General features: G+C 53.9%; 1 protein-coding gene across 2 annotated transcripts in view; it reads left to right on the top strand.

Moving 5' to 3' along the window:
• The window catches only part of CYB5R3 (cytochrome b5 reductase 3), a 29,228-nt gene that overhangs the window by 3,418 nt on the left and 2,018 nt on the right, over positions 1–23,792 (top strand). For both annotated transcript variants that reach the window (XM_028115338.2, XM_028115339.2), the window contains exons 2-8: positions 5,988–6,119; positions 8,983–9,055; positions 9,414–9,520; positions 12,074–12,203; positions 12,667–12,750; positions 12,987–13,072; positions 18,781–18,880. In XM_028115338.2, the coding sequence (XP_027971139.1) occupies positions 5,988–6,119; positions 8,983–9,055; positions 9,414–9,520; positions 12,074–12,203; positions 12,667–12,750; positions 12,987–13,072; positions 18,781–18,880 (712 nt within the window). The remainder of the gene's footprint in view (positions 1–5,987; positions 6,120–8,982; positions 9,056–9,413; positions 9,521–12,073; positions 12,204–12,666; positions 12,751–12,986; positions 13,073–18,780; positions 18,881–23,792) is intronic.

Raw genomic sequence — 23,792 nt, 5'->3', positions numbered from 1 at the left:
CCCGTCTCCGGGCTTCTGGATTATGGGAAATAATTATGCGCGAGGCGGCTGTCCGGTGCTCTGCAAAGCCCAGTCCCTGGCAGTGGGCACTGGAAGGGAGGCGGCTGACCTGTATCACCTGCCCACGTGGGCAGCTCCTTCCGGCCATGGCACTGATCCTACCATACGTCTGGAACGTGGGTGTACCTAACAGGATCGAAGCTAGGGTCCTAGCCGCCTGGGCCTGTGCTCTGTGGAGGGCTGTGGGTTTTTAAAAGCAACAGGGTAAGCTGGTAGGCCCATGCCTGCCCGGGAGGGACCTGGCCTCTTGCCCTGGTTTCTGAAACTTCCAGACAAAATAAAAAGAGTCAGAGAAAGACCTGGAGTGGGGGCGGGGGTGGGGCTTGTTGTTGTCCCTTCACAAATTTATCCACAAATATTTACTGAGTGTCTCTGCTCTGAGCGCTGGGGGTGCCGTGGTGATGAGACACCCAGATGCCACCACCCTTCTGGGGCTTCTGCTCTGGGATCTGCTGTTCCCTGTCAGCTGTGACCACATGTGGGCACTGGCCCCAGCTCTTTGAGCCCAGGCTGGCATCCGGGGTCCCCGAGGCTGGGACCTGGCATCCGGAAGGTCTGTGCTAGGGCTGCAGCCCTTATTCAGGGCTTGCCTTCAGAGTTGTTGACTTAGGAATCGTTTTCACTGCCAGTGTTTGTGGACTTGGGGCAGGTGAGAGATAAGTGACAGAAAATTGGGAACCCAAGCCCAGACTTCACCCTGGGCCTCCCTGAGCCTCAGTTTCCTCATTTGTCAAATGAATGCAGTTGGCCTATCTCCCACTGGTGTGGGTGGGTCATAGAGGAAATGCAAGGGAGCGAGCTGCAGGCCAAGGGGTCTTATGTTATTAAACTTGGCTGTGCACTGGGGAAGATAAAACTCCAGGGAGCACAAAACACAACTCCAGCTGGCTCTTCCTGTCATTTCAGTTCATCTCCAGGGCTCCCTACAATGGTGATTTCCTGTAACTTCAGTTTCTCCCTCAACAGTGTTCCCAATGGATATGGCTTCTCTGGGAGGGGCCTGCAGAATCTCCTCACCCCCACAGACTTTGCAGAGGGGAGCAGGGGCTGTGGAAGTCCGCTGAGGGCCTGATTAACTAGGGAGGGGCTAGTCAAGGAAGATTTGACATTTGAACTGGGCTCTGAAGGATGAATAGGAGTTTCCTGTTTGGATGAGGGAAGAAAAAGGGCATTTGGGGCAGAAAGAAGAGTATGCAAAGGCCTGAGGCAAGAAGGGCTTTTGGCCAGAGTTGTAGCCTTACAGTAAGGGGCCTTGGTGTAGGCAGTGGGGAGCCGTCACGGGTGTTTGAGGAGGGGGTGGGTGCCCTGTTGGCTTGGCAGTTGGGGCCTCATTGTGGGAGGCAGGATATCAGACTGTGGTGGAGCAGGTGGGATTTGGGCCTCGGGCTCTGTGGCCGGGGTCACAGAGAGGGCACCTGTCCTGGGAGGTGGCCTAGGAAGAGCTAGACAGGCCTGGTGTTGAGTCCTGGCTCCACCCCTTGACTTGCTGCAGGACCACAGGCAAGTCACTTAACTGAGAAACAGGGACAGTAGTGTCCCCTGTGAGTGTGGTCCTCTGAGGATTGGCTTTGGTGCGATTGGGGCAAGATACTAGCCTTCCCTGCGTCTGTTTCCTTATCTGTAACCTGGTGATAATCATGGAGCCTCTGGCCTGAGGTCGAAAGGAGGGTTCTCCCAGGTTGCTCACGTCCCATTCCCCGAGCATTGCCCGCTTGGAAATGTTTGCCGGCCTGTGCTGTGTGTGGCCTGTTCCATCTCCGCCCCCCCCCACGCCCACCTCCCCAGCCCTAGATGGGACCGTCCACTTGCAGTTGAGGAGGGTGGGGCCTGGAGAGGCTGAGATTCTCTCCTGAGGTCCTGAGCTGGGGTTTCAGACCTGGGCCTTCTGACCCCTGGGTTCAGGGCTGCCAGCCAGGCCCCTTAATGAGACCCAGCATGGGCGAAACGCTGTGTGGTGCCTGGGATACGGTGGGTGCTGGTTAAATGGGCAGTGGCCAGAGACCCCTGCCACGTGGCCCCAGCCCCTGCTGTGATGGGTGGGGTTGGAGAAGGGAGCCCTGGCTGGCTCCCAGGGGCCTTTCCTTCAGACTCATTAGTCACAGACCAGGGGCTCTGTGGGGTGGGGCCTAGGCTGTACCCAGCCTAGAGGCCCTGCCCGGAAGAGAAGGCATATTGTTCTGAGCCCAACAAAGGGCCTGAAACCACAGCTGCGACAAGGTAACTTGAAGCTGCTGGGCCAGTTTGGGGAGCAGGGGCCAGGCCTGCCATGGGATCTTGTGCTTCTGCCCTTCCTTCACCGCGGTGTCCCGTCTCCCCGGTGGTGGAGGCCCATTGAGGACGGCAGGAAAAAGCTCCTGTGTGTGCACCCACATTCCTCTGTGACCTGGGCGCCCCCATCTCCTCTCATACCCCGGCTCTCCCAGGAGGTGGGCAGAGCAGTAGCTCTTACCTACCTTCTACAGATGAGAACACTGAGGCTCGGAGAGGCCTCAGGTACTCAGCCAGAGCGCCCTCCCTGGTTTGATAGAAACTGGGGAATCCTGGCAAGGCTTCTAGGAAGCCGGGGAGCCGTGGGTTGGACCTTGAGAGGTGAGGGTCCTCTCACCCAGCCACTTCCAGGTCCATGCTCTGCAGAATATGCTATCTCCAGAAGCCCACAAAGGAAGCAGAGAGGCCTCCATGCAAGCAAAGAACTTGGCTCTGAGCTTCCTGACAACCAAGTAAAAAAGGGGAACTTGTAGAATGATGGTAAGGGGAACACATGGTCATTTGCTGAGAGAATTAAAGTCAGGGAGGTGTGCTAGTGATGCTTGGAGAACAAAATGTGAGCCAGCTTTCTGGAGAAGCAGTGTTCTGTGTGGACTTTTGGATCTCAGCCTCACTGTTCAAACCACCAGTGTGGGCTCCTCCCCACCCCACCCCCACTTTTTATTTTGAAATAATTTCAAACTTACAGTAAAGTTGCAGTAATGTGGAAAGAACCATTGTATACTTTTTGCCCGGATGGACCCAGTGTTAACATTTACTATATTTGCTTTATTGTGGGTGTGTGTATATTTTATTTATTTTTTTAACTATTTAAGTTACAGGTACGATGCCCCTTTACCCCCTAAGGACAAGGCCTTTCTGTTGCCTAATTACAGGACAGGGATCAAATCAGGAAAGTAACATTGATGCAATGCTCTTATCCTTTTTTTTTTTTTAAGATTTGTATTTATTTATTTGAGAGAAGAGAGAGAGTGAGACAGCGCACGAGTGAGCAGCAGGCAGAGGGAGAAGCAGGCTCCCTGCTGGGCAGAGAGCCTGATGCAGGGCCAATCCCAGGACCCTGGGATCATGACCTGAGCCAAAGGCCGACGCTTAACCAACTGAGCCACCCAGGCGCCCCTGAAATGCTCTTATCTAATCCATGGGTCTTAATTCAGATCTCACCCATTGTCTCAATATTGCCCTTTATAGGGGTGCCTGGGTGGCTCAGTTGGTTGAGCCTCCGACTCTTGATTTCAGCTCGGGTCCTGGTTGTGAGATCCAAACCCATTTCCGGCTTTGCGCTCAGCAGCGAGTCTGCTTGAGATTCTCTCCCTCCCTCTCTTCCCTTCCCCTGCTTGTGCTCGCTCTCTCTGTCTCTTTCTCTCAAATAATAAGTAAATCTTAAAAAAAAGAAAATATTGCCCTGGGCGCCTGGGTGGCTCAGCTGGTTAAGCGACTGCCTTCGGCTCAGGTCATGATCCTGGAGTCCCGGGATCGAGTCCCGCATCGGGTTTCCTGCTCAGCAGGGAGTCTGCTTCTCCCTCTGACCCTCTTCCCTCTCGTGCTTTCTATCTCTCATTCCCTCTCTCTCTGAAATAAATAAGTAAAATCTTTAAAAATAATAATAATAAATAAAAATAGTTTCTCCTTTAAAAAAAACAAACAAAAAAAAGCATTGCCCTTTATAGCTGTTTTATTTCTGATGCAGGATTTAGTCCAAAGCCACGTATTGCATTCTGGTGCTCTGTCTCTTTGGCCTCTGTATTGGTTTCCTAGGACTGTAACAGTCACCACAAACTGCATAAAACAGCAGACGTTATTCTCTCACTCTTCTGGAGGCCAGAAGTCTGAAATCAGTGTGTTGGCAGGGCCACCCTCTCTGAATGTCTAGGGAAGGGTTCTTCTTGTCTCTTCCTGCTTCCGGTTGCTGTCAACAATGTTTAACTTCCTTGGCTCGTGGCCACCTCGCTCATCTTTGTCTCTGTCTTCATGTGGCCTCTGAGTCTTCTTTCTCTTATAAGGACACTTGTCATGGGGATTAGGGCCCACCAGAATAATCCCAGATGATCTCATCTCAAGATCCTTAGCTTGGTTGCATTGACAAAGACCCTTTATCCAAGTCAGGTCACATTCCCAGGATCTGGGTGGATATATCTTTGGGCCACCATTCACTCCACCAGAGCGTCCTTTAATTGGGACCAGTTCTCCGACCTTTCTTTGTTTTTTTGTGCTGTTGACATTTTTGAGGAGTCTTGGCCAGTTGTCCTGGAGAATGGCCCTCACTGTTTTCCTCATGGTTGGTTAGAGGCAGATGAAATGATCCCATTTCACAGATGGAGAAACAGCTCAGAGAGGCTAAGTGATTTGCCCCAGGACAAAAACAGCTAGAAAGAACAGGTGACCAGTTGTCTTCCTCTGCAAGGGTGTTCTCCCCAAGTAAACTGAAGCAGTGAGCTATCTGGCCATGGGATTTGGGTTTTCTTTTTTTAAAAAAATCTAAACACCGGTGCCTGGGTGGCGCAGTCGGTTGAGCATCTGACTCTTGGTTTCGGCTCGGATCGTGATCTCGGAGTTGTGGGATCGAGCCCCGCATCTGGCTCTGTGCTCAGCACAGAGTCGGCTTGGACTCTCCCTCTCCCTCTGCTGCCCCACCCCGTGCTCGTGTGCTCCACCCCCCTCTCATAAATAAACATATCCTTAAAAAGAAGTCTACTTTAAAAAATAAATAAAAATCTAAACTAGCTCTTAGGGTCTTTGTGAGGTTGAGATATGATATGGGGGGGCAGGGGGCTGGCAAGGAGGAGCCTCTCAAGGTCACGCAGGAGAGTGAGCATGGGCCCGCTGTTTGAGTGGGATTGGGGAAGTGAGTGCACTCAGGTTCATGTTGCAGCCCCCCACCCACCCGCTGCTGTGTGACTGTGGGCAGGTTGCTTCACCTCTCTGAGCTGCTTGCTCATCTGTAAAGTGGTGGTGATGACAACCCACTGAGGGTTGTCCTGAGATGAACGCCCGTGTGGGGCTCACCATGGTGCTGAGCAGTAGACTCTGTGTTTCAGGGGACCTTGCAGATCATCTGGTCCGGTTCATTTCAGAGAGGGGAAGGGACTTAGCCAGGATCCCACAGCCAACAAGGAGCAGAGCTCCCCAGCGCCCAGTTCAGTGCCTCAGCTGTCTCTCCCACCTTAAGGCAGAACTCGGGGCTCAGGGGTGTGTCTGTGTAAATAGAGCTAGCGCTCAACATCACTAAATAGGACCAGGGAAGTTGACTAAAGGAAGGGAAGGAGGGAGGGAGAACAGATGCACAGTGCTCAAGATGAAGCACAATTACTTGTGAACTTTACTCTGAGCTTCCTGGCAGCCAAAGTGAAAAGGGACACATGCTCTGTTACGTAGCTTTCTTTGTCCTGGTTCCTCTGGGAAATGGAGCTTTGCCAGTGACTTAGGAATGCGGTGATAGGTTTCATGTGCCTGGGTTTTATAACTTTGCCCAGACGGCACCAGAATGGGTGCTAGGATTCCCTGGGTGAGGATGGTGGGGAGAGGGTGCTCCTCGCAGAGGGGACAGCATGAGCAGAGGCCTGGAGGTACGGACCAACTGGTGTGTCTGCGGGAAGGGCAGGGGGCAGGCCCCTCCCCGTGCCCGCACTGACCTCGTGGGTCTGTTCCTGTCATTTCAGTTGGGCCACGTGGTCCTCTCCCCAGTCTGGTTCCTCTACAACCTGCTCATGAAGCTGTTCCAGCGCTCCACCCCGGCCATCACCCTTGAGAGCCCGGACATCAAGTACCCACTGCGGCTCATCGACAAGGAGGTGAGTGCCCGACACCGTGGGGGTCTGGACCCATGGAGGCCCCTCGCCCTCCCTGCCAGCATCACAGTGTTTCTCAGCACCTGCTGTGTGCTCAGGGCACCGGCCCCCGCTCCAAAGTAGGTCCTGTAGTCCGCCCTTCTTATAGATGGGAAATTGAAGTGATGGCGCCTTCTAAAGTTAATTGTAAGCGTGCAGCAGGATTCAAACCCAGGTCTCTGACCACAGAGCCTGCTCTCCGACCCACGCTCTCTATATCCCACGGAAAGCCAGAACAAGAGGGACCCTTCAGGACTTTGGGGTCAAAGCGCCCATTTAACAGATGGGAAAACAGAGGGCAAGAGAGGAGCAGGGGGGCATTGGAGGTCACACCGTGAGTTAGGGGTAGAACCAGGATTCAGGCCTACCCCTGCCTTGGTCTCAGGAGCTTCCCAGCCCAGTGCCCCTTTCCTTAAAGTGAATGACTCCTCCCCGCCCCCAGGGCCATCTACCCCGGGCCTGGTGCTTGTTGGACCCCGGTATCTCTTTCTCTGTGCAGATCCGTGATCCCGTTACCTCGCTACGGGGCTCCACCCACCCCTCTGGAAGGCTCACTCTTGCCCTCCTGTTTGACCCTTTTCCTTTTCAGACGTCTGATCGTGATTGAAAACCATCCTCTCCCTCCATTGACTTGCCTCCCTATAACAGCTGCTTTTCTCCCTCCTCTCCCTCAGCAGAGCCCCTCCCTGCTGCTATTTCCAGCCACCGGCAGCTGCCTTGGAAGGGTGTGACAGGGAGAACTGAGTCATGGAGCAGAGAAAGTCACCTGCCAGGCCCCCGGCTCCACCCTGAGCTCCAGGCGACTCTGAGGTCCCCTGAGGCACAGGACCCGGAGGTCACAGACAAGTCAAAAACCAAAGACAGGGGGAAAAACAAAACAAAACAAAACACTTCCCAGAGGCTTTTACCAGGCTTTATCTTTTCGTTATGTTTTATATATGTTTTAACAATTTTAATTCCAGAAGGAACGTATGGCTTATACGTGCTCACGATAAAAATTCTTTGTGAAGTATTAAGGTCCCATCCCCTGCCACTCCGCCTCCGTGTGGAGGGTCCCAGTTCACGGGCCCGTGTGAGCCTTTCCTGGGCATCACATTCATATACGTGGATTTGCAGAGTTTTGGGCGTGTATATACTTACTCTCACTTTTTTAAGAACCTGATTTTTTTAGCCAGCCATACAACATGGACACCTTATCACGTCTCACCTGAAGCTGGTTCATTATTTTTGATGACTGTCTAGTATTTCCCTGTAGGGATGTTGCACAGTGGACCCACCAGTCCCTTTTGATTGAGCTGGAGGTTAATGTCTTAGCAGTTAAATCTGCCGCCTCCCCTTTGTAGCCTAGTGGTGGCTTTTCAGGGTCGGCAGGTGGGTCCGCTTTTTGGTACTTTTGCTAAGCTCCCCCAGGGGCACAGGGAAGCCCCCGCTGCTTGCCCTCCCCGTACCTGTTGACCCTCAAGGTCCCCCTGAAGCTCTGGGGGTCGACTGCTCGGCTCATCACGGCCAGCAGCCTCGTGAACGCCAGCACCGTGCTGAGCCCCGCACAGAGATTAGCCTCATGATTTTGATGTGCCCTGCCACTGTCATCCAGCCCAAGAATTATCAGTGTCTTTCCCTTGTTTCTCTTCTTCTTCCAAAAATTGTCTGGTGTGTGGGTTTCTGACCTTGATTGAGCCCTAGGACCAATGGATAATCCTGGAATCTGTTCCCAGGAGGCCTGGGGGCTCAGTTTGCGTGGAGTGCAAGGTTCCCCGGGGGAGGCAGCCTCAGGCCTGGGCTGCTGGGGTGGAGAGACTGCTGGTTGTGTCCTGAGTGGTGGCTGGGCTCTGGCTTTCTGAGACCCGGGCCTCCTGGCTCTGCTCGTATGCTTCAGGGACACTCAGAGTGATGCTCTGCTCCTTTGGAGGAGTCCGCTGTCCTCCCTCCAAGTGATGACACTGTGTCCGTCAGTGACCTTGCCACGTCGCCTGGTCTCGTGTGGGCGCGGACCAGTGCTGGACAGCGGCCTGCCTTCTGTGCGGCCCCTCCGCACCCCTCGTCCTGGCCGCACCGGGTGCAGGAGAGACCCCACAGGGGCCTCAGGGGGCTGGGGTGCCGGGCTTGTTCCCGGCTCTGACCACAGTTTACTGTGGGAGACTTGTCTCCCCTGGCCTTGGTTTAAGACCGCTTAATGGGGATTCGGGGGCTTGGGTTCCGGCTCCTTTTTCGGCCCAGCCCGGCCCTTAACCAGCCTCTGCCCTGCTCTGGAGGGGACATGGCCGTCACCTGCCCATCCTGTGCAGGGTGGACGCCTGGCTTAGGGCTCAGCCGTGGCCGTGACCTCGTGAACAGTGGGGCTGGCACGCTTCCTGCCCTGTGCAGCCCTGCAGCAGTCACAGCCGTCCCTCTTCTCAGGGGGCTTTTGGTGTAATCTGGAGCCCCTCTCTGTGTCCTCGGCCCAGGTACGCAGGCCTTGTCTCAGCTCTGCCCCTAGTTTGCCAGCCCAGGGCCCGAGGTCTTCGTGCCAGCCCAGGGCCCGAGGTCTTCGTGCCACCCCAGGACATTGCCCAAGCTGATGGCAGGGTTGGATCTTCCCTCTTGCCCCCAGAATTTTCTGGGCCATCTGGCAGCCTCCCTTTGGGATCCTGAGTTTGCTCCCTACCCTGATCACCTTGCTGGGCGGCCCCGGGCGGGTCCCTGCCCTTCCTGGGCCAGTGAGAGCAGAGGCACACGTGGTGTGTGTCCGCGTGTGGCATCAGCATCCCCTTGGGTGGGTGGCACGGGGCAGGAGCAGCTCTGAGGGCTGGGGGAGGTGCGCCGCCCAACGGCTCGGGTCTCTTTGCAGCTGATCAGCCACGACACCCGGCGGTTCCGCTTCGCCCTGCCGTCGCCCCAGCACATCCTGGGCCTCCCTGTCGGTGAGTGACGCCGGGGGCTAGGTCAGAGAGTGGGAGCTTTGCACTTGAACTAGGGAGAGTGGGGAGGGCTTCAAGGTGACAGCCACACCGGGCCTCCAAAGATGAGTGTCCGAATGAGAGGGGAGATCCCCGGTGTCCCCGGCGGTGTCCCCGGCAGGAGCAGAGGTGTGGCAGCAGGAAGCTGGGGCCTGATGGGAATCCCGGGGGGTGGGGGCAGGAAGGGGGCCCTGGAGCCCAGGCCAGGCTGGCCTTTGAGGACAGGGCGGGGCACGGCGCGATGGCTGACTCGACCCAGCACAGCCTGCAGAGGTAGTCCGTGGCCCCTTCGGGACCAGAATCACCCCTCCTCATCCTGCAGGCCAGCACATCTACCTCTCAGCTCGGATTGATGGAAACCTGGTCATTCGGCCCTACACGCCTGTCTCCAGCGATGATGACAAGGGCTTTGTGGACCTGGTCATCAAGGTGAGGTCTTGGGGCCGCAGCCGTGTGGGGGCAGGAGTGACCACATCCCTTGTGATCTGGTCTCTGAAGGCCTGGTGCTCCCTCGTGCCTGGTTTCTGAATGAATAGCAAACGGGAGTTGCCCAGCGCCAAGCCAAATGTGGGGGCTTGGCAGAGGGCAGGATCTAAGGACAGATCATCTGCAGAAGGGAAACGGGGAAGGTTGACCAGCTCGTGCAGAGCTCACTTGCCTGCTCTTGGACGAGCAAAGCCTAGGGCACCGGGTGTCCGGTTGTGGCCCCAGGGGGCCCGCCCCAGCACACTCAGTCACACGGTCTCAGTGACCAGCCGGTCCTTTCCTGAGCACGTTTCCCTAAGAAACAGTCCAAAGCCCCCTCAAGAGAGGTGTGAGGAGCTCAGGTCATTGTCTGGGGAGCTGAGATCCCTCATGGGTGAGGGGTGGGTACATGCTGTGGAAGAGATGCAGCCATTAGATCAGAGACGCCCAGAACAGCCAGCAAGGATCTTAAGAATCATCACGTTGAGGGGCACCCAGGTGGCTCAGTTGGTTAAGTGTCCGACTCTTGATTTTGGCTCAGGTCATGATCTCAGGGTTGTGCGATTGAGCCCCCATGGAGTCTGCTTGAAATTCTCTCTCCCTCTGCCCCTCCCCCCTACTTGCACACTGTGCTCTCTCTCGCACGTGCTCTCTCTCTAAAAAAAAAAAAAGTCATCACATCAAGTGGAAAGAGAAATGACAACCATAGCACAGTATACTTTTGTGAAAATTAGAAACACAAACTTCACAGAACGATCCATGTTCTCAGATTACACGTCCAACAAATGGGAACCAGCCCAGGCCAGTGGAGGTGGGGTGTTGGAGACCCTCCCAGGAAAGGCCCAAACCCCCATGGCCACCCTGGCTCAGCACTCCTGGGGGCCAGGCTTACTGTCCTAACTCCACTGTGTGGGCTCCCTCACTGGGCCCCTTGTGGGCGGAAGGACAGAGGCAGAGGCCCCTGTGGGCTGCAGCTGAGGCCTTGGGTCTCACAGGGTCCTGGAGTGGCGCCAGGTCTGTGAGGGCGGAAAAGGAGCTGGGCCTGGGTCCCTCCTTAGCTTAGTGTCATTTAGATTGTGCTGGGTGCCCAGGCCCAGGCTCGGGAGCCTGTCTTTGCCTGGAGAGTGGATACCCTTGCCCCAGGGGAGAAGCACATGAAACTGAGCACCAGGAATGGCACAGAGTGGGGCGGGTGGGGTGATGGGAGCTGCTCCCCTGAGCAGGTAACAGAGGGCCGAGACGTGGAGGCCGAGGAGGTGTTGACCAGACAGAGAGGAAGGAGAAGGACCTTCCTGGTGCGAAGGCCCTGAAGTCAAAAGGAGGCTTAAAGACTGATGCAGCCAGGGGCGCCTGGGTGGCTCAGTCGTTGGGCGTCTGCCTTCGGCTCAGGTCATGGTCCCGGGGTCCTGGGATCGAGCCCCGCATCGGGCTCCCTGCTCGGCGGGAAGCCTGCTTCTCCCTCTCCCGCTCCCCCTGCTTGTGTTCCCTCTCTCGCTGTGTCTCTCTCTGTCAAATAAATAAATAAAATCTTAAAAAAAAAGACTGATGCAGCCAAAGGGCAGGGGCTTCGGAGGACTAGGGGGGATAGGGAGGCAGTAAGGTTTGGGGCTTTGTCCAGGAGGAAAGGGAAGGTGTCGAGGGTCGGAACATCTGTTCTTGTTGGAATCCCTCCAGCCGGATGTGGAGAAGGTGTTGGGGGTGGGCTGGGATCCAAGTAGAGGATGGGAAACTCAGGAAGACCAGGCCCCTTCTGGCTCAGAGACCTCGCTCCCTGCTCCGCATTGGCCCCGGACAAAGGTCAGAGTCCTGGCCTGCACATGGCTCTGCCCGCCTCTCCCTGTCCCTGCGCTTACCCCACGCTGCCCCCCCACCCCCCTCCACCCCACCCCCCGTGCTGTGTTCTCCCTGCGGCCCAGGCCTTTTGGGCTGCCTGTCTGCCTCTCCCTCCCCAGCCGCCCCTCCCTGCCCATCACTGCTGCTGGCCCCTGGAGCCCAGCACCCTCAGCCCGGGGCAGGTTGAGCTGCACGCCCTCAGGCTCCCTGTCTCCGTCTTGTAGCACTTCCTTTCTTTCAAAGGGGAAGTCCCACAGGGCACAGGGAGGGAAGTTGTTCCAGAAACGCTGTTTTTATGACAGCACAGAATGGAAAAAACCAAACATGCACAGGAGGGAGCTGAGCCCACTTCCCAGAGCCTTTTCTGTGCTGACAGCGTGGGAATCTCCCACCGGGAGGGGGCACAGAGACCGCTCTTGGCCGAACGTTAATACATTAAGCCCGCGAGTTGGGAGCCTTGTTCACCAGGCTGACGCTTTGTGTTCAGAGGGGATGTTAGGGAAAAGCAGACTCCTGGGGGGCTGGCATGCAGATGGGTGAGTTTAGATGGGTGGACAGGGCCTTACGTGAGAGAGCCACACACAGGCCGCAGAGAAACCTGAAAGAGGCGCTCCCTTCCCTCTGGGGCCCAGAGCTCAGCCTGCTGACCCTGGGAACGGGGCCTGAGGACTGGGTGTCTTGCAGGTTTACTTCAAAGACACCCATCCCAAGTTCCCTGCTGGAGGGAAGATGTCCCAGTACCTGGAAAGCATGAAGATTGGAGACACCATTGAGTTCCGGGGCCCGAACGGGCTGCTGGTCTACCAGGGCAAAGGTGACTTGGGTTGGAGTGCCCGGAGGCCCCGGTGGGCACAGTGAATGCTGGGTCTGCTGCCGTCTGGGTGGGTGACCCTTGTTGGGCAGCCGGTCTCCTCTCTGGGGCCTCCGTTTCCCCGGCTGTATAGGAGGGAAGTTGGCCAGCACAGGGGTTGCAGACTAGCTGCCCACAGACCGGCTTTGTTTGACTGAAACCAAATAAGTGAAAGCATCGAGCCAGAGCATCGCTGGCTCCCCAGCCTCGCCGCTGCCCCCTGCACCATCTGTGGTGGGAACGAAGGGCCCATCTTCCTGCTCCTCTCTGCTGGCTTTGTCACCCTCCCATCCTCTCCTTACCCCCAATGGTGGCTGCCGCACCTCAGACCCCCGAAGTGGGGGCAGGTGCTCCAGCCCGTCTGGCCCCAAGCTTGGCATGTTTGAGAGCTGGGGTCTCCCCATCTCCTCCCTGCTCCTCTCCGCAGGAAAGTTTGCCATCCGTCCAGACAAGAAGTCCAACCCCGTCATCAAGACGGTGAAGTCTGTCGGCATGATTGCAGGAGGGACTGGTACGTGGACCCTGAGCCCCTTGCTGAGCCTCGGCAGGCAAATGTCATGGGTGGGGGTCAAGGTCAGGGTCAGACCATGGGACGGGGCACAGATTAGAAGCAGTTGTGAGCTTCCCGAGGTCAGGAGCCCAGGCCCGCTTGTGCTGACACGCCACTCCCTGCCTGCCTGGGCCTGGGCCTGTGTGCACGTATATAGCAGGTGCTCACTCAGCGTGTGGGGGGCTGCTGTTTTGCAGGCATCACCCCAATGCTGCAGGTGATCCGCGCCATCATGAAAGACCCACATGACCCTACCGTGTGCCACCTCCTGTTTGCCAACCAGGTCAGTGGGTGATCCCAAGACGTGCAAACCGGGCTCCTGCAGAGAGGGGGTGCAGGGCCCTGCGAGGCACCGCTCAGGGGGTCTGTGCGGCTCCGTGGCTGAAATGTGAGGGTGCTCTGAGCGTCCTGGGCACGGGCAGCCTTCCTGCAGCTGGTGGGGGTAAAGGCTTTTCAGTCTGGAGCCCAATGTCTGCCCCAAGTGGGGCTGCTTCGGGGGCCGAGGGGGTGAGACCCATGGAGCACCCCCCACCCTGGGATTTGCTCCCTGGCTGCTTCCTCTGAACTTCAGCACTTGGCCCACAAACAGAGGTAGGAACCCAGCGGTGAAGTGGAAGAATGCTGGCCTGGGCTGGGGCTGGGGCTGGCCTGGAGCCAGAGGGGCCAGTCCTTAACAGAGGGGCCGCGAGCACAGCTGCAGGCAGGCCCTGAGCTTGGGGGTCTTGGGGCCGGGTCTGGACCTGGTCTCTCTGACTCCCGAGTGCATGTCCTCCTGCCCATGCCTGCCCTACCGCCTGTCTGCCCTGGCTTGTTGTGTGACCTTGGAAAGACCACTTTCCCTCTCTGGGCTCCGCTCCCTCACTGTGGAATTAGCTGATGAAACAAGGTCACCCCAAGGGTCTTTCTAGGTTTAGTGTTTTATGAAGTGAGTATGTGGATTTTGCAAAGTGACACCCCTTTGGGGGAAGGCCATGGTGAGACACCCCTCCCCCAACAGCGTGGGGGCCGCGCTCAGGCCTGCTGCGCCTCTCAGATACGGTTCAGGTCAGCTTGTCCCAGGGCCCCTCTGGCCCAGGCTCTGTCCCGTTCATCTGTAAGGTCCTTGGACTCCCACAACTGCAGGATACTGCCCTGAAGCCAACTGAGGTGGCTTTGATGAGGCCCCGGGGTGGGTGGGAAGAGCCAGTAATTCCAAGCGGGTGGGGTGGGGTGGGGTGGGGTGGGGTGGGGGGATGGCGGTTCCACTTGGTGCTGCTGGGCTGGTCTCTGGAGGCTGTCACTCTTGTGTCGCCGGTACAGGGCATCCTCAGGCCTGTTAGCTCACTAGCCAGGGTGGTGGAATTGCTTACTTTATAGCTCTGAGCTCAGATACCCAGAGAGGTGCTTGACCGGCCGGGCTCACAGGAAGTAGTGGGACCGGAACTTGAGCCAGAGCGTATTTTATGAAAAATAACTATTTTAGAAAATATCGTCCCGTTTCACATGTTTACAGATCTTTCTAATGTCTGGCTTACTAGAAGCAGCTGGATTCCATACCTTTTTCTTTCTTTCTTTTTTTTTTTTTTTTTTTGCATTCGGTTGGGGCAGTGTGGCAAGTCACATAGCCTTTGGAAGTTGCAGTGTGTCCCCGTGATGGCAGGAGAGTGGGAAAAAAAGCAGAGAAGGTGTTAGTATTATGTGAGGACCAAGTGTCCGTGCACAACCAAGAAAGTTTTGAGAAGAAAGAATAAGAAGGATGAATCTAGCCTGCTGGATGGTGCCACTAAAGCATCAGTGTTGGGAACCGTGGCTCCTGAGCCACACGTGGCAGCTGGGCTTACTGGACTTAAAGCATTTCTGGTAACATAATGGAAAGTCTACACTATGCTGGAACATGCTAGAACATGTGGCTATTTACATTTAAGTTAATGAGGATTAACGAAAATTTACAACTCACTTTCCTGGTTTTACTAGCCACGTTTCATGGGTTCTGTAGCCACCTGTGGCTCGTGGTTACTGTCTGGGATAACAGATCTAGAACATTCCCATCCCCATCATTGCAGAAAGTTCCGCTGAGCAGCACTGGCCTAGAAACAGGCCCAAGTATATACAAGGCTTTGCAGGTGGCATTTCAACCCGAGGAGAGGGATGAAAGGAGTGTCGGGTTAGTTGCTATGAATTTGGAAAATGCAGGGCAGGTCCCTACTTTAACCCTCCGGTAAAATGAGGTTTAGGTTAAAAATATACATGTATGTGTACACACACACACACACACACACACACACACACACACACCCCACACACACACCCCACACACACACCACACACACACACACCACACCACACACACACACCACACACACACACACCACACACACCACACACACACCACACACACACACCCCCCACACACACACCACACACACCACACCACACACACACACCCACCACACACACACCCACCACACACACCACACACACACACACCACACACACACCACACACACACACCACACACACACACCACACACACACACACCACACACACACCACACACACACACCACACCACACACACACCACACACACACCCACCACACACACCACACACACACCACACACACACACCACACACCACACACACACCACACACCATACACACCACACACACCACACACACACACCCACCACACACACCACACACACACCACACACACACACCACACACCACACACACACACCCACCACACACACCACACACACACCACACACACACCACACACCACACACACACCACACACCATACACACCACACACACCACACACACCACACACACCACACACACACACACACACCACACACACACACACACCACACCACACACACACACACACCACACACACACCACACACACCACACACACACACACCACACACACACACACCACACACACACCACACACACCACACACACCACACACACCACACACACACACCACACACACCACACACACCACACACACACACACACACCACACACACACACCACACACCACACACACACACCCACCACACACACCACACACACACCACACACACACACCACACACCACACACACACCACACACCATACACACCACACACACCACACACACCACACACACCACACACACACACACCACACACACACACACACCACACCACACACACCACACACACCACACACACACACACCACACACACACCACACACACCACACACACACACACCACACACACACACACCACACACACCCCACACACACCACACACACCACACACACCACACACACACACCACACACACCACACACACCACACACACACACACACACACACACCACACACACACACACACACACAGAGGGGCACCTGGGTGGCTCAGTCATTAAGCGTGTGCCTTCGGCTCAGGTCATGATCCCAGGGTCCTGGGATCGAGCCCCGCATCGGGCTCCCTGCTTGGTGGGAAGCCTGCTTCTCCCTCTCCCACTCCCCCTGCTTGGGTTCCCTCTCTCACTGTGTCTCTCTCTGTCAAATAAAATAAAAATCTTTAAAAAAAAATGTACATGTAGGAAAGTGAAGCTTTAGAGGGGCTAGGTGCGCATTTTTAGGAGTACTGAATGAATGAAGGAGGATGGGCAATGTAAGCAAGACACGAAAGGAGAGCCCATTGGCTTACAAACGAGAAAACCTTACAAATAAGATTGATAAATAACTCCGGGAAAAATCCATACCTCATCACCAATATAGAAAGAGTCTTTTCAGACTAATAAGATACAACTAGAGCCAGTGACAAACTTACCTTTTTTTTTTTAAGTAATAAAAAATACAGGCACCTGGCTGGCTCATTCGGAAGAGCACGCAACTCTTGATCTCGGGGTCATGGGTTCGAGCTCCACATTGGGCATAGAGATTACTTAAAAAAAAAAAAAATGAATGAATGAATGAACTTTAAAGTAAATACATAAGTAAATAAAACATGAGATTTACTTTCCATCCATCTGATTGGCCAAGACTAAATGGTTATTACCCAGGGCCGGCAAAGGCGTAGGAAGAGGGATGGTGTTGGGTGCCATTCTGGTGTGTGAATGACTGAAACCTGTGTGTATCGAATGCCTTACCCATGTGGAGTTTTCTGCCCCGAACTCCACTTTCTGAGATTTATCTGAGGAATTGGTAGGGCAGTGAGGATGGGCAGAGAGACACTGTTTATGAAGGAGGGTGTTCAAAACTATTTAAATGCCCTTCGGTGGAGAACAGATGGTCCCTCTGTCCAGGGCAAAGCTGGGCAGCTGGTAAGGGAAGCGCAGGCGCTCGGAGGCTGATGGCACGTGGAGGGTCTGTGACATGTTCTTACCTTGGAAGAGCAGGTGACAAGGTGGCATGTGTCCTCTGATCCCATTTTTGTTAAAAAGAAAGTATATGTACTTATTAGAAAGCAAAGTCTAAAAGATACACAAAAAATCCTAATGCTTGTTATCTCTGAAGACTATCAGGGGATTTTTCTTTACCTCCATATTTTGGCATTTTTTACGCAGAGCTTGTCCAGCCTGAGCCCTGGCCCTGTCCTCACTCGATCAGGGCAGGAGGGGCCCACTGCCCCCCTGAGAAATGGGAGAAACGAGGGGCGTCTGGGCAGCTCAGTCGATGAAGTGTCCAACTCTTGATTTCAGCTCTGGTCTTGATCTCGGGGTTGCGAGTTCAAGCCCTGCATTGGGCTTCCTGCTGGGCACGGAGCCTACTTTAAAAAAGAAAAGAAGAGAAATGGAAGAAACAATCAACATCCTTCTCCCTGGGACCTGCAGAGACTCATGCCTCCTGCCTGCAGCCCAGTTCCTGGAGGGGAACGCTGAGAAACCAGACCTTTAGGGTCCTTGTGAGAACAAGTACACCTTGAGCTGGGTCAGTCCCTCCCGTCAGCAAGACCCCCCTCCACGCAGTGGATACTCAGGAAATATTAATTGTTGTGGCTTCAAATCATCCGTCCCTTCCTGCTCAGTCCCTGCTGTGACTCGCCCGCCAGTAGCCCCTTTCGCTGAGCGTGTCGAGGTCCCGTGGGAGCAGAGAAAATGCATCCCACCTCCCCCAGGTCTGCCTCCCTGGGGAGGGCCATGCTGCCCCAGCTCAGGGGCTCAGTAGTGTTTTGTGAGTAGGCGATCCCTTCTGGTTGACAGAGCCCTTTGGCCCCCAGTTTATAACAGTCCCATGAAGTCCATCACGCCGCCACTGGCCCAAGGAGCCCCTTCTATCTGGGAGTGACCTGGAGACTCATGAGGCAGAGAGGCCTGTGGTCAGAGGGGCCATGTGAGGAGCAGGTCGCTGATGCCCCTGGGGAGTCTAGGAAGGCTTCCTGGAGGAGGTGACACCAGGCTGAAGGACTGGCCACATGGAGCCAACTGGATGAAGCTGGTGGGAGCAGAGAGTGGGGAGCTGTAGGCCACAGCGTAGGTGAGACTGTGGAAGGAGCAGGTGTGATTTGGGGACTAGTTGCCTGCATTTCCCGATTTAAGGATGTGCAACCCAAGATACCAGAATGTAAGGAGGCTTATCTGAGGGATGGGGGACCTGTCACCAGAATCAACTGCTATTTTAAGTGGGACAGGCACTGCGCAGGTTTTGGCCTATTTGCTTCGGTCTTTCCTTGTTCTGTAGTTGACTGCACCTGTGTTCAGCTGTTTGCTTCCTCCACCCGTTATATGGGGGCACGTGTCCCCACAGTGGTAGAAACCATCTGCAAACGCCATTTGTAATGAACATCATCTGCAGCTTCGAGCCGCTCCTCGGGCGAGATGGGCAGAACGGGGCGCACGTTTCCAGGAGTCTGGGTCAGCTCCGCCAGGCTGCTGTCCTGCAAGCTTTGCCAAGTGTGTGGCCCACGGTGGGCGGGATGATGAGCCATTTGGGTGACGAGTGTCTCCAAGGGCAGTCCCTCCTGACCTCTGGGCCCTGTCCCCCCCCCCCCCCCCGCCTCCCCAGACTGAGAAGGACATCCTGCTGCGGCCCGAGCTGGAGGAACTGAGGAACGAACATTCTGCTCGCTTCAAGCTCTGGTACACCGTGGACAAGGCCCCTGAAGGTGAGAGACAGAAGCGCTGGGTGGGCTGGGCTGGGTGAGGGTGCTGGGCCTTCGACTCGCTTGGTCTCCGATGGTGCTCAGGGTGGTTCGGGGAGAGGGAGGTGGTGTGACCCCATCTCACAGATGAAGGAGGGGTCAGAGAGGGGAAGTAAGTGTCCCACGACCCCCAGCTAGAAAACACCAGAGCCGAGACTTGAGCTCGCATCCTCCTCCAGAGCCCAAGGCCTTCTGCCCTTGCTGGACAAAGCAAGCTGGCCTTCTGCCCTTGGTGGGGGGCTCACTCTGGGGCAGGTCAGCAGGGTCACTGCGGGGGGGGGTGGGGGCAGCTGCGCCCGCTGTGCGGTTTGTACCCCGTAAGGCCTGTTACACTGTTTTCTCCCTGGGTCTTGGGGGCCGGGCTGACCTACAGCGACCCTCCTTCTACCCATGCCAAGGTCCCGCAGGAGCAGCGAGTGAGGGCTGCCTCCCAAGCCTGAAACAAGGGTGCCCTCTGGGAGTTAAGTTCTGCTTCATTCTCCTGCTGTAGGTAGAGATGTGGGTACAAGAAATACCTCAATTTCTTCTTTGCTGTGAGAAAAGCAGTAGCTCAGGCTTCTTGGTCTGTGACACTGATGATGTTTGGCCGAGTGGTGCGGTCCTTTTGTGTGGCTGCAGCCCTGTCGGTCAGGCCCTTCTACTTTTCAAGAGAAGCAGGGACCTGCATCACCACGGGAAACTTCTAAATGTTGGAAACTGGACATTTTCGAAGCACCCTTATGGGCCCCAGTGTGTGATCGGCCACCCTGCCCTTGCTTTGCCTCCCCCCTCCTCCTGGGGCCCACAGTTCCCCAGGGCTCAACCATGGTGTGGGGACACCCCACCTCTGCTTCCCCTAGAACTGAGCAGATGGGGTCTAGGGATGGGCATCCGTCTCATGAGTGGGTCATCTGGACCCATCCCCGAGAGAGGAGCCGTCCTTCTGGGGTGATCAAGCTGGGTTCTGGGCCTCCTGGCCAAGAGCTATGCGTGGGCCTGGTTGGATTGTGGACCTGACAGCAGTACCCCGAGATCTGTCGCTGGCCAGCCGGCCTGAACCAGGCGCCTTGTCCACTCTGTTCCTGAAGCTGGCTTGGCCCCGTGAGCTGATGTTCTAGTGGGGGCGGGTGAACAGGAAACAAGCTTACTAGCAAGTTACAGAGTCAAGTAGCAAGTGGTTAGTGAGACCAGGGAGAAACAAAGCACAGTTGACCTTGGGCAACGCCAGGATTCGGGACACTGACCCCCGTGTGCAGTTGAAAATCCGCATAGAACTTTGACTCCGCAAAAACGTAACCACTCATAGCCTACTGTTGACCAGAAGCCTTACCAAGAGCACAAACCATCCATTAACAACACCTGTTTTGTATGTCACACATGTGGTATTCTTACAATAAACTGGGCTAGAGAGAAGAAAATGTTAACAAGAAAATCATAAGGAAAATATATTGACAGTACTGTACTCATGGCCAAAAATGCACATATGAGTGGACCCGTGCTGGTCACCCCCCCCACACACACCTCCCCGCTGTTCACAGGCCAGCTGTAGGGTCAGGCAGGGAGGTCTGGCAGGGCCAACGAGAAGGGGAGTTGCTCCTTTTCCAACAGTAAAGAAAGGAATGTTTCTTTTGTATCCCTGTCTCAATCAAAGGTGGGAAACTGGTGTTTCCTCCCTGCGGGGGCGCATGGTAGGGCATCCTGGTCCCTGTGGCCCGCGGGGGAGGGGCCAGCGCTGACCCCTGGTGGTGACACATGGCAGTGCCGCCACTGGAGTGCTGCCTCTTGGGGACCCGTTTGAGCAGCAACCAGTTACCCACCAAGGAGGACTTTGGGCGGGTGGTCTCGCATCTCACACTTAGGTTTATTATTACCCTGAGCCACAGTTCAAGAGGAGTCGCGGTAGTGCTACAACATTAAGTATAAACTTCAATCCTACGTGCTGAGAAAAGGTCATGGTAGCAGGTGGGCTGGGCTAGTGTGGCAGTGAAGGAACGGGGAGTGGGGTGAGCTCACGTGGCAAAGACAGCTGACCTGCGTTTCCCCACAAAGCCACCTTCGGTACATGTATAAAGAAAAATACACTATCTAAAAAAAATCCTGGTAAAATTGAGCTATCTTCTATACCCGCACATTTTACACACTAGCAAATATAGCTTAGTCCCGTGCAATTTCTTAAAAATAGACTTAAACCTCCACCTGTTTCTCCGTCCCGCCCCCCGCCCCCCCACCTCTGGCAACCAGCAGTCTGTTCTCTGTATCTATGAGCTTGGGTTTTTTGGTTTTGTTGTTTTGTTGTTTTGTTTTTTTAAAGATTCCACATATAAGTGAGCTCATACGGTATTTAGACTTTCTGTCTGACTCATTTCACTTAGTATAATGCCCCCAAGGTCCGTCCATGTTGCCACAAATGGCAAGATTTCATTCTTTTCTATGGCTGAATAATATTCCATTGTATTGAAGGGGTTCAGGACCGCCGCTCCCCCCCCCCCACCGCGCTGAATGTGCCACTTTGCATGTGGATTATCTTGAGCTAGAGGCACTTGAGACCCTGCTGAGCTCAAGAGAAACTTTGATCCCTTCCTTAACTATACAGAAGAATCTAAATTGGCGGTCTTTCCCAGAATAAGGGCTATTAACAGAGGTAAATTTTACCTGAGTGATCCGTCTGTAGGGTAGGGCAAACATCTACTTACCAAACATCTGCTCTTCTTATCACCCTGTGAAATGCATTCCTTTCCTCCGAAATCCCAGACCCCTGCCCCCTTCTCCTTCGTTCAGAATGACATATATACCCCATTTTGCCTGACTGTCTTTGGAATGTCCGTGTCTGTGTGGATTCCCTGTATGTACGCTATTAAATTTGATTTCCTCCTGTTAATCTCTCTCATGTCAATTTGATTCTTAGCCCACCTAGAAGGACCTTGAAGGGACAGGAAATCTTGCTCCCTGACAGTATTTATAACACACTGTCTTTACCCACGTATCCATTAATGGACATTTCGGCTGCTTCCCTATCTTGGCTGTTGTAAACAATGCAGCAGTGAGTGAACATGGGGTGCAGAAATGTTTTTGAGTTAATGTTTTCATTTTCTTCAGGTAAATACCCAAAAGTGGGATTGCTGGATCACAGTGTAATTCTATCTTTAATTTTTTGAGGCACCACCTCCATACGGTTTTCCAGAGTGGCTGCACCAGCTTGCATTCCCACCCACAGTGCACGAGGGTTCCTTTTTCTCCACATCCTCGCCAGCACTTGTTTCCTGTCTTCTGATGATGGCATTCTGACAGCTGCGAGGTGTGCACTTCAGCAGAATGTGTGTGTGCTTTTGGATGGAACGTTCTGTAAATGTTTGTTAGGTCCATCTGCTCTAACGTGTTCCTTAAGGCCAATGTTCCCTTATTGCTTTTCTGTCTGGGTGACCTATCCATTGATAAAAGCAGGGTATTAAAATCTCTCACTGTTGGGGCACCTGGGTGGCTCAGTCAGTTAAGCGTCCAACTCTTGGTTTCAACTCAGGTCATGATCTCGAGGTCATGGGATCGAGCCCCGTTTCGGCCTCTGTGCTCAGGGCAGAGTCTGCTTCAGATTCTCTCTCCCTCCTGCTCCCTTTCTCTCTCTCTCAAATAAATAATCTTTTTAAAACATCCCTTACTATTATTGTGTTGCTATTTCTCCCTTTAGATCTGTTAGTATTGGCTTTATATAATCAGGTACTTCTATGTTGGGTGCGTAAGTATTGACCAATGTTATATCCTTGTGAGATTGGCCTCTTTACCTGTATGTAATGCCCATCTTTGTCTCTTACTTACTCTCGTTTCCTTTTCATTTCCATTTGGAAAGAATATCTTTTTCCGTCCCTTCACTCTCAGTCTGCATGTGTCCTTACAAACATCTGAAGTGAGTGTCTTGTAGGCAACATGTAGATAGGTCTTGTTTGTTTCCTTCTAATTCCAGTGTAGTTAACGTGCAGTGTTAGACATTTCAGGTGTCCAATGACGTGATTCAACAATTCTCTGCGTCACTTAGTGCTCATCATGACAGGTGTCCTCTTCAGCCCCTCACCTGCTTCACCCATCCCCCATCCCCCTCCCCCGTGATAACTATCTCTCTGTTCTCCACAGTTAAAGAGTCTGTTTTCTGGTTTGTCTGGTTTTTTTTTTCCCCTTTGTTTGTTTTGTTTCTTCAGTCCCGTGTGTGAGTGACATCATCTGGTATTTGTCTTTCTCTGACTGACTGGCTTCACTTAGCATTATATTCTCTAGATCCATCCATGTTGTTGCAATTGGCAAGATTTCATTCATTTTATGGCTAATATTCCATTATATACACACACACCACATCTTCTTTATCCGTTCATCAATTGATGGACACTTGGGCTGCTTCCATAATTTGGCTATTGTAAATAACGTGGCTATAAACATAGGGTGCGTGTATCCCTTTGAATTAGTGTTTTCGTATTCTCTGGGTAGATACCCAGTTGCATGATTACTGGATCGTAGTGTAATTCTATTTTTAATTTTTTGAGGCACCTCCATACTGTTTTCCAGAGTGGCTGCACCAGTTTGCCTTCCTACCAACAATGCACAAGGGTTCCTTTTTCTCCACACCCTTGCCAACACCTCTTGTGGTTTTTTGTGTGTGTGTTTGTATTTTTTTTTTTATTTTTGTTTGTGTTTTTTATTTTAGCCACTGTGACAGGTGTGAGGTGATATCTCATTGTAGTTTTGCTTTGTATTTCCTGATGATGAGTGATGTAGAGCATCTTTTCATGTGTCTGTTGGTCATCTGGATGTCTCTAGAGAAATGGTCTGTTCATGTCTCCTGCCCATTTTTTAACGGGACTATTTGTTTTTTGGATGTTGAGTTGTATCAGTTCTTTATATATTTTGGATACTA

The sequence above is a fragment of the Eumetopias jubatus genome, unplaced genomic scaffold (genome assembly GCF_037043125.1).
Source record: "Eumetopias jubatus isolate StellerSeaLion01/CBP00866 unplaced genomic scaffold, mEumJub1_p1.0 scaffold_8, whole genome shotgun sequence".
NCBI classification, from domain to species: Eukaryota; Metazoa; Chordata; class Mammalia; order Carnivora; family Otariidae; genus Eumetopias; species Eumetopias jubatus.
The sequence above is the reverse complement of the archived record's forward strand: the minus strand, read 5'-3'. Positions and strand labels throughout refer to the sequence as shown.